This window comes from Aspergillus oryzae, chromosome 5, assembly GCF_000184455.2.
Source record: "Aspergillus oryzae RIB40 DNA, chromosome 5".
In the NCBI taxonomy this organism is placed as follows: domain Eukaryota; kingdom Fungi; phylum Ascomycota; class Eurotiomycetes; order Eurotiales; family Aspergillaceae; genus Aspergillus; species Aspergillus oryzae.
Window position 1 is genome coordinate 1,381,400 of NC_036439.1, and position 14,593 is coordinate 1,395,992.

A 14,593-nucleotide genomic window follows, 5' to 3' on the forward strand; every position below is an offset into this window, starting at 1 on the left:
GGTCAGTTTCGATAGTTTTAACCAAGGATGGACTGCTTAGTAACTGCAGTAGAAAGTTGTTTTGTATTTCGCCTAGGTAAACAGGTCTATTACTCGAGTCGGAAGGAGTTAGCTTTGTCACCAGATGCTAACCAAGCAATAGATCCTACACTAGCCCACTATACCAGTTACTGTCTTTTGATTGAGACAATCTCAACCTCCAATCCAGTAAACCATCTAATATACTATAGGCTAGTTAATTTCACTTTTCTATTCTCCTATGTTTATCATAGTTAGACCTCCAACCTAGGTAGAATACTGCCCCATTAAAGCAATGTCCAGTCGTATTTGTACATAAATCAAGTGACAAGCTACATCTATATAATGAGATGTTCGCCAGTCTTGCCCTGTCCAACCACCACGTTACCCAAGAGCCACCATCTCACTTACCTAGGCATGTTTCCAGAGTATCAGACCCCTTCCTACTTTGCAACACCTCAATCGCATCTACATATGCCTGCCTCCAATGCTCTTCCAGTCTCGACGGATTCCAACCGAGCAACCTCCTCGCCACAGTACCCTTCATCTTCTTATGTCCAGCAACACCCCGCTCAGCCATGTCCAAAAGACCCCCCATAACCTCATCAGCGACCTCCTGAAGCCCCACTAACCGGATCTCCTTTTCCTTCAGTGTATCCTCACGAGGCAGAACACCCGCCCCAAAAGCGGCATCCAGACCCTCCTCCATAATTTGGATCAGTGACACGCGGCCAACAGCAGGAAAGATAATCCCATTCTTGCTAGAGGGAATATATCCCACGCCCCGGTCCTCACGTTCCAAAATAGCACGGACAAGGAGTACAAACACGTCAGCTAGATCCTCGACATGCACCCAGTCGAAATTTGCCGTGTCGTTTAACTTATATCCGTATCCGTGCTTGAGGATATAGCTCATTGCGAGTAAGTGAACGAGACCCTGGGTGTTGAAAAGCCCGCGCCCAGTCCCGAAGATACCCGGCGCGTTTAGACTCACTGCCTGCACGCCTGTTTCTTCGGCGAGGGTGAGTACGCCCACTTCGGTTGTTCGTTGGGGGTAGGGATCGCGGGCGTCCTCGCTCTTGAGGAACTCGTAGACGGCGTTGCCGTTCGCGTCGTCCCATTCTCTGTCTGGGTAGGCGGTTGCCGTCAATGGACGGTCTGAGAGGTTCGTGCACCCCGAGATGTGTATAAACCAGGGTACCGGCTTGTCTGGTCCAATCCGCCGGGCGAGACCGTGGATGAAAGCTTTTGTGCCCTCTGGGAGAAAGCCAGTGCCGGCGTTGATAATGATGTCGTAGTTGGCGGCTGTGTCGGTGATGAATGCGAGATCTGTGAATCCAGCCCAGAGAATTGGCTTGACGCGATCTCCATACTTCTTGATGAGCTTCTCTGCGGCGTCATTGCTACGCACGAGGAGGTCGAAGTTTAAGTCTTTGACGCTTGTTGCTGAGCTCTTGATTAGGTGGTCCAGGACGGTGCCGCCTATGTAGCCGGTGGCCCCGGTGAGGAGGACTTTGGTCATAGTGTCTTTTGCCCTGTAATACCGATATGGTGATGAGGGTTAGAGAATCATGCGATTTTCTTCATCTCAGGAGGGGTAAACATGTCCAAGGGGGCAGTGTTATGGACTATCTCTTTAGTATCGGTTAGAGCTCTTGGCTTTCTGTGTGCATATATGGTGCCGTCTTCCTCGGTTCCTTCGGCCATTGTCAATCCTCGGTGGTCAAGTATTGTGCTCATGTTGTGTTAAAAGTCTATTGTAATACATAGTGATCTGAGAGAAATTCTCCGCCCATCGTGGTGAAGAGAACACTGGTCAAAAATGAAATCGAATATGTTGATTTCGGGTATCAATATAGGTCAGAGGCCGTGAGGTAAGCAGAGCGAGAGTATTTATTGTTATGTACAACAGAAATTGTAATCGAAAGTAAGTAGTTTTACTTCGCATAGTATCTATTTCTAAAGACGAAAATCGAATTCACCGCGCGATAAGGAATCAGACCCGGATATATATCTCAATCTCCACGGTTCATATCATATCGGCAAGGTATCCGACGGTCAACTTCATACAGGTTCTAATGCATACCCCTTCTCCAACAAATTAACCTTATTCAAAATAAGGAAAACAGAAGGCAGGTATGTACGTAATGTGTCTATTCTATCTAATCATTCAATCGACTGATTATCTTATCGTCCCCCACGACATATAAACATACATAGCTGAAGATCCGTCGGGGTAAAGATAACGGACAACCTCCGATATCTCATCTGCGGGGACGAACTGATTCCCCTCAGACTTACCACGATAGACTATAGTCCAGCTGCAAGATAGCCATGATTAGAGAGTAACCTGACAAATACTCCAAATTGGAGAAGGAGGGGTACGTATACATTTTCTATTATAACCTCCCTATACTCACTATATATAGCCGATACATATAGTATATTTCTCTACACCTACTGACATCTACATATATACATTGCACTACACAACTCACCACCACCCACACCCCAACCAACCAAAGATAATAGAAAAAGACAAAATGCCCGACACCATCCCCCTCCCACCCCCCTTCTCCACCATCCCCCGAACCCCCCTAACCCTGGGCCCCTCGCCCATCCACCCCCTCCCCCGAATAACCGCCGACCTGAACCAAACCGCCACCATCTACGCCAAACGCGACGACCTCAACTCCGGCCTCGCCTACGGGGGCAACAAGACCCGGAAACTCGAGTACCTGGCCGCCGACGCCTTAGCCCAGAACGCCACGACGCTGGTTTCCATCGGCGGCGTGCAAAGCAACCACACACGGCAGGTGGCGGCGGTGGCGGCGCGATTGGGGCTCAAGGCGCGGCTGGTGCAGGAGCATTGGGTGGACTGGGAGGATCCGGGGTATGATGTTGTGGGGAATATTCAGTTGAGTCGGCTGATGGGGGCGGATGTAAGGATGGAGGATGCCGGGTTTGGGATTGAGCATAAGGAGACACTGAAGAAGTTGAGGGAGGAGTGTGAGGGGAATGGGGAGCGGCCGTATTATATTCCTGCGGGGGCGTCGGATCATCCGTTGGGTGGATTGGGGTTTGCGAGGTGGGCGTTTGAGGTCAGGGAGCAGGAGCGGGAGATGGGGGTGGTGTTTGATGATGTGGTGGTTTGTGCGGTTACGGGGTCCACGATGGCGGGCATGGTCGCTGGCTTTAAGTTGATTGAGAAGTTGTATCCCGGGGAAAAGAAGAAGAGGGTCATTGGCATTGATGGGTCGGCGAAGCCCGTGGAGACGAAGGCGCAGGTGTTGCGGATTGCCAGGAACACGGCTGTGCAGATTGGATTGAAGGAAGAGGATATTACCGAGAAGGATATGATTCTCAATGAGGACTATCATGCCGGCACTTATGGCATTCCCGATAAGGCGACGTGGGAGGCCATTGAGTATGCCGCGCGGATGGAGGCGTTTATTACGGATCCAGTATACGAGGGAAAGAGTTTTGCGGGAATGGTGGACTTGATTAAGAAAGGGGAGATTACGGGCAATGTGCTGTATGCGCATCTGGGTGGGCAGTTGGCCCTCAACGCTTACTCGCGCCTTGGGGAGACGAAATAGGGAGTTACTATTCTAGGGTATGATGAACCACTACAGGATTGACTACGGTTGAAAAAACATGTACGAAGGCGTAATCAGTATTCATTCAAGGAGAGACTATAGTTGGAGAATGTGTGGCGGTAAGGCGCATCAGATACCTAGAACAGCTTGTGCTCCAAAGTCATATCCGATTCCGGCTGGAGGCCAACGCAAGCACGGAAGATGTTGGTCAACGCATTGCGCTGCTTGTTGAGCGCGTTGACAACCGGGGTGCCCGGGGGAGTCAGAGGAGCCTTGAGCATGTAGCTCAGGACGCTGAGCACACTGTGGAAGCCCTTGTAGTCGGCAGCCTCCTCCGCCTTCCAGCTGACGCGGGTCATCATCTCGGCAAGCACAACCAAGTCGATGATCAGAGGGGAAGCCAGCAAGGAGTCCTCGCAGATGTTGAACAAGCTGATGGTCTGGTGACCGCCCATGAAGATCTCGGCGTAGTACTCATCCAGAGCACGCTTGTTGTCACCCACGGCCGGCATGTACTTGATCACCACGGTGTGGTCCGGATGCTCATCCTTCTCGTACAGGATGTGGTTGGCCGCAACCATGTCATCCACCACGTTGGACTTGGAGATCTCCTTGGAGCGGAATTGCTTCTGGGAGCTCAGGTTCTTGCCGTCGTTGTTGCCCAGGTGGTTGTAGCTGGCGATGGAAGTAAGCTTGATACCAGCATTGATGAGGAAGTCCACGAGAGCCGACTTCATCTTGGTCTGGCCCGACTTGAAGTCGTCTCCACCGATGAAGGCCTTGTGCTTCTCGGCCAGCTCAAGGGCGCCGGGGACGAAGGTGTTCTGGGGCGAACCGTTGATGAAAGGAGTGTTCTCCAAGATACAGGCGACGGCAAAGACAGTGGACGGGGCAACTTCCTCATGGCCAGTCTTGATCGAGTTGAGGAGGTTGTCGGCGGTATCATTGACACCGGGGACGATGTCGGCGTACCGCTCGGTGTTGGCAGTCCACATGACAATCACCTTGTCCAGACCGTGCTGGGCCTTGAAGTCCCTGTTGCCGTTAGCGAAGTGCAAGTTAACAAATACTATTGGAACTTACCGGATGTCCTGCTGGATCTTCTCCACGTGAGCCCAGCAAGCCTTGGTTCCCTCGAGGACGTTGTCGGCACGGTCCTCCTGGTTGGCAGCAATAAAGTCGGGATAGTAGATGCTAGGCAGTGGCTTCATCTCGGCCATTTCCTTGCGGACCAACTGCTTGAGAGAAGGCTCGAGGACCTGAGCCCGGTCCATGGCATCGGCGATGTTCATGCTGCTGATGTCCCATCCACCAATGGCGAGATCATTGGGGTGGACCATCGGCAGCATGTCCTGGAAGGGAATGTTGATCTCCTCACCGGTCTTGGGGTCAGTTCCTAGCTTGACAGTCGAGCTCATGACGACAGAGCCGTAGTAGTTGGCAGCACGCATGCCCTCACGAGTCTCCCACTGGAGGCCACGGCGATTGGCAATAATACCGGCCGTCACAGTGGACCCGTTGTTACCACCCCAGCCGACCATCATCATACCAACCTTGCCCACTTTGCGGTCAACCTTAAAGTGGTAGGTAGTCGCCTTGGGAGTGGCGACCAGCTTGTTGTCGGCGGTACGAGTGATGTCGGTAGTGTGGTAGGCATACTTGCTCTTGATCTCATTGTCGGTGTACTCGACATTGGGGGAATTGACAGTAAACAGAGAGGATTGAGCCGACCCGTTCACGGCGCCATTGGCAGCAACATCCGAATTAGCGTGGGGAGCCATTGCGTTCACAGAGCAGACAATTGACTCGGATGGCGAAAGTGGGATGTTTGGTGAATGATTTAATGGGTGTGTAATTCGTAGGCCGATGTCCCTCCACGAGAGGATGAGCGCCGGCCGTTGAACGGGTGGTGACGCCTGTCATCATTGTTAGTCCGAGCATATATGAAATGGGAGGAGAATATTTCTTTGTTGTTCTTTACCAACAAGCATCCTCTCGTAAGGAAAGCATGATTGCGGGGGAGACTCACGAGTTAAGAAGTGTGCCGAAAATTTTGGCGGTTTTTGGCGAGCACGCCTTGTAGACAGTGATTCCCAAGAATTGAGAAAGTGAGCTTGAAGCGAAACGAAGAGAGTTACGAAGTCAATGGGGGAAGAGAGAGAAGTAGAGGAAAAGCGAGCGGGGAGTATTTAAGGGAGAGAGAGAGTGGTTGAATCCGGAGTCACGGGCGTCCCTCCTCCGCAACCCGCACCCGGCAATTTCCCTCCCCAACGTCCAAGAAGGATTAGCTCTACTTAGTCCAATGTTATTAACTTTCTAAGCGACCAAAAAGAACAAGCGGTCAAGAACGCACAAGTGGACGAGTTGAATGAATTGTCTGCCCCTCCACCCCTCCCAGGTCATTGATCCCAGTCGTTGATTTGTCTCTACCCTACGAACTCAAAACAAGAGGATCATGTTGTTGGGGAACATACGGGTTTGGCATGTTATGCATAACACTGAATAGTTCTAGTGCATCGAGATGTCACGTTGTGGTGGTGCTGTCGTCCACAATTCGGTGTCCACATTTCATTCATGATTCCTCTCCACTCGGAATGGTTGCCTAACGTTTTTCGCACTCGGCTAATTGCTTCATGACGCAGGTCCGAAGTGGTTACTCCACAGATCCTTGTCAACGCGAGAGCTAGAATATGGCCAACGCGCACCGTTGGAAAAGAACAGTCTCAATGGGTTGGTGTATAGGGGACACTGGTGAAAGAGACAACGCCCTTTTTCTTTGATGCTTCCTGCCACTCCATGACATGTGATTTTCCTCCGGCGGAGAGACTCAGGGCACCGAATGGTCTGCGCGTTTTCTATTGTGGGTCGGGCATTCCGCAGGGACCGCTACGGGCGGCCTCGCTAAAAAAAGTGACCGGGCAAGTCACTTGGTTCAGGACAATTCATCACCAGAGAAATGGGAAGAATATGCGAGTTGCCCGGAATCACGAAAAGCTCGACTCCTGGGATCCATGGAGTGCGCCCGTCGTTGCATTTTAGGACAACTCATGCCCCTGACGTTGCGGTGAGCAGCGGAAAGCTCGGCTCCGTGTCCCATGGTTGCGAACTGGCGATATTACCCCTGATTCAGCGACCGCACATTTGCTGTTTGCGGAGTGGTCGTTCAAGTGGGTAAAGGTATAACCTGATCCTTCCCCAGCGACATTCTCTGGGCTTCGAGATAGATTGGCTGCTATTCCGCGCACCTTCTTTTCGGGAGCAATGCTCGGCACCAGATTTTTTCTCATTGACGATGCTTTGTTCCCTTAAATTAGAGTATACAATGACGCAAGGGACACGTCGCAGACTGCAACTGTAGTGCTTAGTCAAGCTAGGTGAACTTTCTCCCACCGACCGAATCCAAACCTCTCGGATGACCTGTCCAAGTTTATCGACGGTTGCTCTTTGAGGAATTGTCTTTCACAACCGACGGGCAAACCGCTGCATGGTTCATTGACTAGCGTTGCGACTATTGTTCGAATACTAATTCTAGAAAACACGATGCTATTTCGGGGCAGACCCCCGTTTCAAGCCAACGTTCCGCACCATTGCCTGGAACGAAGACTAAATATTGGGGGTCTGAACCGGGGCGAAAATCATCGAAGTTTGAGAGTGAAACCACTGGTTGCAACCATTAGATAAGACTTTCCCACAAGCTGGAGCCCGCTCCGCGATCCATGGTACGGGCAAACAGGAGAATGTTTCGATCTTCTCGTCGCGTGGCTTGGACTACCTCAAAGAATGGGCAACGACTATCGAAGTTTGACTGGTTATTATCCCGCTATGATGAGCGAGTGAGCCATGGTGCAGGGATCGTTGTTCTACCCCGACGAGAATGAGATCCTAGGGGACCGACCGAGAGGTGTCTTGTCTCGCCCAAGATAGAAACCACTATGTTGCTTGGGGTTCCCATTGACAAGCCATAGTCCGTTCGCCGGAGAATTTCCATCGAGTCAGAAGAGGAATTGTGTCTTATGACAGGTCCGGATGGGGTTTTGTGCACCATGGGGAAGGCCTCGACAAACTCTGGCCCCTTACTGGAAAAACTCCGGATCTTTCTACGGCCAATGGGGTCTGTGTAAGCTTATCATTTACGCTGCTGTCCTACGATTTGGATTCTAGGATCGCGAACGTGTAATTGGACACCATCAATAGTCGTCAAGTAAGGGGGGGAGGGAGATCAATGATGACATCGGGGAAGGGTAAAAAAGAAGTAAAAAAAGATAATCATGAAAGTCATCATAATCAGAATAATAATAACAACAACAACAATAACAATGATTGGGACGGGCGCGTGCACTTACCATAGGAGCCAAGATCAGGAAGGAAACGGGGCGATCAAATGACAAGAGGGTGTGGTAGTAGTGTTATGGGTCACGGTCGTTGCCCCTGAGGAAGATCTGCGCTGGTTCAGGGGTTTCGAAAGTATATGTTCGTGTGGTCAGCGTGTTGACATGCAGCATCACGTCAGACCGGGCTTGGTCAAAACTCCGCTCGGAAAGGGGGCGGAAAAGAATGTAACGGTATATTAAATTCAATTTCAGTCATATATTGATTGTAGTCGGAGTTGACCGGCAGCACCAGATAGAATTTAAATATATTAAGTCGAAGTGATATTGTAAAGTAGATACTGCGTCACAAAGAACGCGTGTTGCCCTGCGCTTGTGAACATTGGCCAATCTCGTGACTAGTGGCCCCAGTCCACCTCCTAAAGTGGAAACGCGACTAAACCGTCTTGGATCGTCAGATACACGAGGAGAGAAGGGAAAAAAAAAAGCACAAAAAAGAGTAGCGTCTCCACTCACGCCTGCTACTATTCTTATCTGAGTTTGGTTCCATTTGTTAGTTCGTCCGTTATCCTCTCACTCTTATTCATAAAATCACCCTTCGCCAGCACTAACGACTCTCCCATGACTTTCTAACTGAGTTTAGTCGTTGCACTGTACTTCAGCTGGTGTGTTTGTTTGTTGTGTGGTGTTGATTCCTGGGGTTGGTTAGCATCGACGACTCGTTATGAGAACGAGACACCCACGATCCACCATCAACACACAATACGGTCCTTTCGACCCATTTCTATGATTTAATCCTCGCGCTACGGTTCTCAGGAGACCATCGCAAGTGACATGGCTGCGACCATGAATATGGGCTTCTTGCCCACCATCAAATGTTCCAACTGTGGCATGAATGTCGAGATCTCGGCAATGGGGGACCATGTCTGCGCACCTGGGCCTGGTATTATTTCCCTCGAAAATTCAATAGTTCGTGCTACTGACCGTTTCGATAGTATCTTCAACACCCCCTCCGCCACCACCGAAACATCACAGTCCATCAAAAAGTTTAGGGAGATCAGGAATTCCTCCACCCATTGACCCTTCAAAAGCCAGTACGTTCATCAGTGGCAACTAGTATGTCCCCGGACTCATCAGTAACCCCAAACAGATCGACCATTTATGCGCCTGGAAGCGGTGATCAGCAGCAAGGGCAATATTACCCCATTTCCAGACGGCCAGCAATCCCCGCCTCGCCAATTACTACGGAGCCAAACGTCTCCTCTCCCCTCTCAGCCAGATCAAGATGAGATTCCGACATTTCCCCTTCCCCGATCCATGTCACAAAAGACATCAAAGCATATGGTACCTCTGGACAATCCATACAAGGCGCTACCGATTCCGGCTGGCGATACAGGCACGACAGGCCTTAGCATTCGGTTACCTTTAGGAGAGCAAGCGATAGCACCGCCGCCACCGTTGCCCAAGGACGATGTTCCAGGGCCCCTGCCAACCTTCCATAAATATAGCTATTCCACTGAAAGTAAAAGCAGTTACCGAACTTCTATCGCAAGCTCCCGCTATGATTCCAGACGATCGACATCAGTATCGATGGGGCGGCCATCCTATGGTAGCCTTGCCCAACAGTATAAATTCCTAGACGATGCTCCCCCAGTACCGTCTACATTCCCCAGCAAGTTGCTACGGGATTCAAATGCGACTACGTTCTCTGAAGCAAATATGCCCCACGGCGAGACCCAACACGACCAGGATCAGCATAAGCGCCATGGCAGTGGTAATCTCAATCCGTCTACCGAGCGCACCAGCGACCAGGATGCCCAGGGGGATCGGCTGGGTGGTCTCCGTGCTTCATCCCACGCCAACTCGGACCGTCTAAGCAGTAACCGCGGGTCCGCTGAACTTTTTTTTAGAAGTCCTACCCCGAGTTCCAATGGTACGCCATCGGAACTCCTCGACCTCCCCCAGGAGCGGTCAACCTCCCCTGCAGACATGCAGGGTATTGAATACAAAGCTTACAAGAGTCCGGGCCTCCCTCATCTTCCACCCCCCGACCAGGAGCTTGGCGACGTTGATGAACCCTCTGGAGCACAGAGGAGGAATTCGGATGCTGTCAGCGAAGCTGCTATTTCAATCACTAACTTTGCCCGCGAGTTGGGCTTAGACACTATGGACAGTGCGGCGGAGAGCTCGACAGCTTCCTCGGATTCATCGCCGAGTGATACGCGAAGCGGCTCTTCTTTCTCTAGCATCGGATCAGCTATCAGTATGTCCAAGCGTCACCCGTCCGATCAAGGCCAACTAGGTACCTTAGTGGAGGACCTACAAAAAGGAAATGGCGAGAATACAACGATGTCAATGGCAGGGTCGGACACTCTCGAGCCTCCCCGGATGCCGCAACATCTTTTCAGTCCAGACTCCCCAACCGATCCCGCCATCAGTATGGGAAGTGTGTCCCTTCTTCATGATAAGCCCATGCAAAAACCGACAAAGCAGGACCAGCCGGAGCCCCCTGCAACAACTAGCCCTACCACTGATCGACCTGCCCGTGCAGCCCCCCGCCCAAAGGGCCCTTGCCGCGGCTGTGGCGAGATGATCATCGGTAAATCTGTGTCGTCCGCGGATGGCCGGCTTACGGGCCGGTATCACCGGGCCTGCTTTGTATGCTATGATTGCAAAACTCCTTTCCAAACCGCCGACTTTTACGTCTTGGATGACCTTCCATATTGCGCCCAGCACTATCACCAGCGCAACAACTCTCTGTGCCATACATGCCACACTGGGATCGAGGGACAGTATCTGGAGACAATCGAACGACGGGGTCACGGGCCGGCCGATCGTTTCAAGTTCCATCCTGACTGTCTCACTTGCCGCACCTGCCAAGTTGCGCTGAAGGGGGAATACTTTGAATGGAATGGTCAAGTGTACTGTGAGCGTGACGCCCGCCGCGCCGCGGCTTTACCACCACCCCCTCGCTACCAGCGTCCAGGCCCGGGATTATACCCGCCCGGACCGCTACCCCCCCATGCGCGTCAACCCTCGCGGGGCTATCCCCGTCCTCCACCTCCCGGATATGCAGGACGCCCCAGATCACCACGTCCACCTGGCCCACCTGGCCCACCTGGAACCCCAACTACCCGTCTCCCGCCACCAAGCGCACTCGACGGACCGTACGGAATGACCTCGAATAGTGGCGGGCGATTCCCAGAGCGGAGAACTACCAGATTAATGATGATATGATTTTCAAAAAAATATGCTCCAATGAGCAGTGTCGCTTATATATTACTTTCATATTTGACTCACTGGGTGGCAGAGTTACTTTTCCCCCTCATTTGCTTTCTATGCGAGTTGGAGTATCGTGCTGTTCTGATCTATCCATATTAAAGCTGCTTTATACCCTTCGTTTCTCGTTGATATTGTATCATGGTGTTTGTCTCTTTTTTGTACCCCCTGGGCCGGATATTTGATGTGGATGCCTTCCTACATAATGTTTGTTATAATGCTGGCCATGCAAAGCACTGGCTGGCGAAGTGATGTGACTAGACCCGTTGATGAGATCAATATATTGGCTCTAGCCTATCAACACACAGATACAGATGTATTTTGTAATTTATCAATATTTGATAAACGTGTAGTTGTTCTGCGCAAGGTACCTGTATCATACGGATGTAGACATGACCGTCGGCCCTAAGATGATTGATATTGCTTTTGAGTACAGGGCATTATAGACAAGTTAAAGCACGACCCCGAGTTTCTTCTAGGTTGTTTTCAGAATTGCAACTACTTATATTATAGTACAGTCAAACCATACCTATGGGTTCTGAGGGGTGACTGACCCCTCGAGCATGATAACCTTTTGCTGCAGGCAGCTATGTAACAGGATAAATGAGGAAGTAGAGCAACGCGATCTGAAACGATAATCTGTAATGTTTCGTTCCGGTGAATCTGCCGATGTTCAGGTATTTTTCTTCCTTCAGGCTAGGGTTTTTTGGACCCCTGAGTGAGCATCGACGTACTCAAAGCCATTATGCCTATATTTCTAACAATGGTAAGGGGTGCATTCCAGAGTTTACTATCTCGGTTCTTATAATATCAGTGGAGCAAGTTTGTGCCGATTGTCCGAATGTGGTGTCGTTCTTGAAATGTGTAATCATGTTGGTATGAATAGCTGCATCGCTTGTTCTCGGTATTGGCGTGATAGGAACGGATGTTTCTTGCATTAGCAGTCGACAGCCCAATTTTGTGTATCTTTCCCAGGTCTTGCAACGGTGGGACTTCTAAGAAGAAGGACCATAGAGGGATGAATCAGGCGACCAGGGCTAGGTTGGTCAGGTGGCAGACACCTCAGGCTCGATGTAAATATTTTTATGTTTTACCCCAGTCTCGGCCAATTTCCGGTTCTATATGGGTTTATTTCTTGCTTAATCGCTGTAAGTAACCACCCACGTTTTATTAACATGATTGACATAGACTTGATCGTCATTGCTTGCAACCATGACATATAGAAACCACTAGGACTTTGGAGATGTACCATATCTCAAGACAAGCAGTCTTCATAGCCACCCATCAAGGAATCCCCATCGCTTTACCGACACATACTCCCCTTCACTCCTCTTCGCGGTTGACCCACTTCCATAAATATTGAATTCCTGTGGCCCCTCTGCATAAATATGATACCCAAGGCTACATTCCGAGAATGACACCTTCGGCTGGTTCGCATAGAATTCATCAAACCCTGAGTCCAGTGCATCGGCTAAGTTATTCACGTAGCCCTTCGGGTGAAGCTGCCGCCATGGCTCGCGGCAGGAATCTCCATTGCACGATTTGAGAACCATCATTAGTGCATCAAGGCGGGGAATGATCTGGCCGAGGTGACGGTTGGCGATGGTATAGGATTGATGGGCGCTAATGTTCGAAGCCAAGTTGGTCGTTTGAAGGGGATCGTCCTATTCCATTTCTTTAGTATATGTAGGGTGGGGGTGATTTGACTTGACTTAGGTACCTTTAGATTGTAGAATTCTTTGTCGTTAGTGCACCAGACTGAATAGTAAAGACTATAGTCGTCTGAGACGAGTCGTAGCCCTTTGTACGTGTTGTTTCTATAGCTATTGCCTGGCTGGCTGTCATTGTCGCTTTTGTAGCCGTAGATACCTTCGGGAACAGCCTATAGAGGTCGTTGTTAGTTGGTCGTCATAGAGACAAGATGAACGTGGGAAGAGCTCACAATTCCCCAGTACTCGATTGCTACATGCTCCGACTTATTATCTGCGTTACCCGCATCGATGGTAGTCGGGATCTTCTTTCCATCCAGGCCATCTCTCGTCGTGCCCGCAATGGAGAGGAAAGTAGGCGCAAGATCAGTGTGGCTAGTGACGACATCAATTGTTTGATTCTGAGGAATGCCAGGACCGCGAATGAATAAAGGAATGTTGATATCCGTTTCTGTGATGTGTCAGCATTTCCCTAATGCTGTGACCTAGGACTCATGATCGCACGAACTCACCATATCCACAATTCTTCCCAGGCTGCATAGCATGCTGACCAATATGGTACCCATTATCCGTAGAAAAGAAGATATACGTATTGTTAAGCACACCAGCCTTATCAAGCTTCTCGAAAAGCTCACCAATCATCTCATCAACAGCCTGAAGCGCCCGTAACCGACACCGCTGGAACTCATCGATATAGTTAATTTCCTCCTCGGTGAGCGTTGGCAAGTCAGCAACCCACCCGACAGCCCCATCAATGATCTTATTGAAACTCTCATCACGGGGAATCTTATATTCCTTAAAGAGCTGCGCATGGCGCGGCGCATATTCAGGCTCACCAAACCAAGTCGCACCCGTCACTGCATCCTGGGATCCATTCGAGTGCGGCGCGTTCGGCGCAATAGTAAGCATCCACGGGCGATCCGGGTTCGCTAACGCTTCATCCAAAAAGCCCAATGACTTGTTCTTGATCACATCGGTCGAGTATTGGCCAGCGTAGCTGACGGGTGTCTCCCCGTTACGGGTCATTTTAGCGTTGTAATACCGGTAGGTCCATGGGTCGAGGAGGAAGTCGGAACCATTGAACCCCTTCGCGTAAGGGTTGTTGTAGTTTTCTTCTGTATGTGAATTCCAGAGCTTGCCGACGTAGTATGTATCGTAGCCGGCTTCTTGCATCCAGATCGGTAGGTAGTTGTCGTTCCAGCCTGCGCTGACTACCTTGGGGTATCCACCGTATGGTAGGCCAACGTCTGTGATGTTGGTGTTGTGTGGCATGCGACCTGTCCAGAGGTTGGCTCTGGATGGGCAACATAGGGCTACGGAGCAATAGTGTTTGGGGTAGGTTGCTCCTTTTTGGATAAGGTTTTCCTGTGGTTTGGGTTATTTGCGAGTTCTTGCTAATGGCTATGCAACAGAACAGAAAGCAGGGGTGGTACGGAGGACTAGGTATGTACAAACCTGCAGCTTAGGCATGTGGTCCAGTCCACCGATGAGTTTGCCCTGATCATCCGTAAGGATAAACAAGATATTTGGCTGTTTGGCGGCCGTCGCAAGGCCCCAAAGCAGCCATGTTCCGAACATGACCTTCATCGTGACTGATACCAAGACTGATTTGCTTTCTCCGCTTACGGAAAGCCACAGGATTCAGGTACTGGTATAACCG

At 50.6% G+C, this 14,593-nt stretch overlaps 5 protein-coding genes across 5 annotated transcripts; 2 read left to right on the top strand and 3 right to left on the bottom strand.

Moving 5' to 3' along the window:
• Positions 1–421: 421 nt before the first annotated feature.
• AO090701000361 (NAD-dependent epimerase/dehydratase family protein) lies at positions 422–1,540 on the bottom strand (the record flags this gene model as incomplete). The annotated part of the gene is made up of 1 exon (XM_001823164.1): positions 422–1,540. The coding sequence occupies one exon, from the start codon at positions 1,538–1,540 to the stop codon at positions 422–424; it is 1,119 nt and encodes a 372-aa protein (XP_001823216.1).
• A 1,021-nt stretch (positions 1,541–2,561) lies between these two features.
• AO090701000360 (putative 1-aminocyclopropane-1-carboxylate deaminase) lies at positions 2,562–3,617 on the top strand (the record flags this gene model as incomplete). Its single annotated transcript, XM_001823163.1, has 1 exon — positions 2,562–3,617. One exon carries the CDS (start codon positions 2,562–2,564, stop codon positions 3,615–3,617), a length of 1,056 nt encoding a protein of 351 aa, XP_001823215.1.
• Positions 3,618–3,754: 137 nt separating this feature from the next.
• Positions 3,755–5,398, bottom strand: AO090701000359 (inositol-3-phosphate synthase INO1; the record flags this gene model as incomplete). Its single annotated transcript, XM_001823162.3, has 2 exons — positions 3,755–4,652; positions 4,701–5,398. The coding sequence occupies 2 exons, from the start codon at positions 5,396–5,398 to the stop codon at positions 3,755–3,757; spliced, it is 1,596 nt and encodes a 531-aa protein (XP_001823214.1).
• Positions 5,399–9,535: 4,137 nt separating this feature from the next.
• AO090701000356 (LIM domain-containing protein) lies at positions 9,536–11,182 on the top strand (the record flags this gene model as incomplete). The annotated part of the gene is made up of 1 exon (XM_023237352.1): positions 9,536–11,182. One exon carries the CDS (start codon positions 9,536–9,538, stop codon positions 11,180–11,182), a length of 1,647 nt encoding a protein of 548 aa, XP_023092102.1.
• A 791-nt stretch (positions 11,183–11,973) lies between these two features.
• Positions 11,974–14,520, bottom strand: AO090701000355 (sulfatase family protein; the record flags this gene model as incomplete). The annotated part of the gene is made up of 6 exons (XM_023237353.1): positions 11,974–12,219; positions 12,532–12,847; positions 12,937–13,106; positions 13,167–13,384; positions 13,446–14,298; positions 14,389–14,520. 6 exons carry the CDS (start codon positions 14,518–14,520, stop codon positions 11,974–11,976), a joined length of 1,935 nt encoding a protein of 644 aa, XP_023092101.1.
• Between the last annotated feature and the right edge of the window lie 73 nt (positions 14,521–14,593).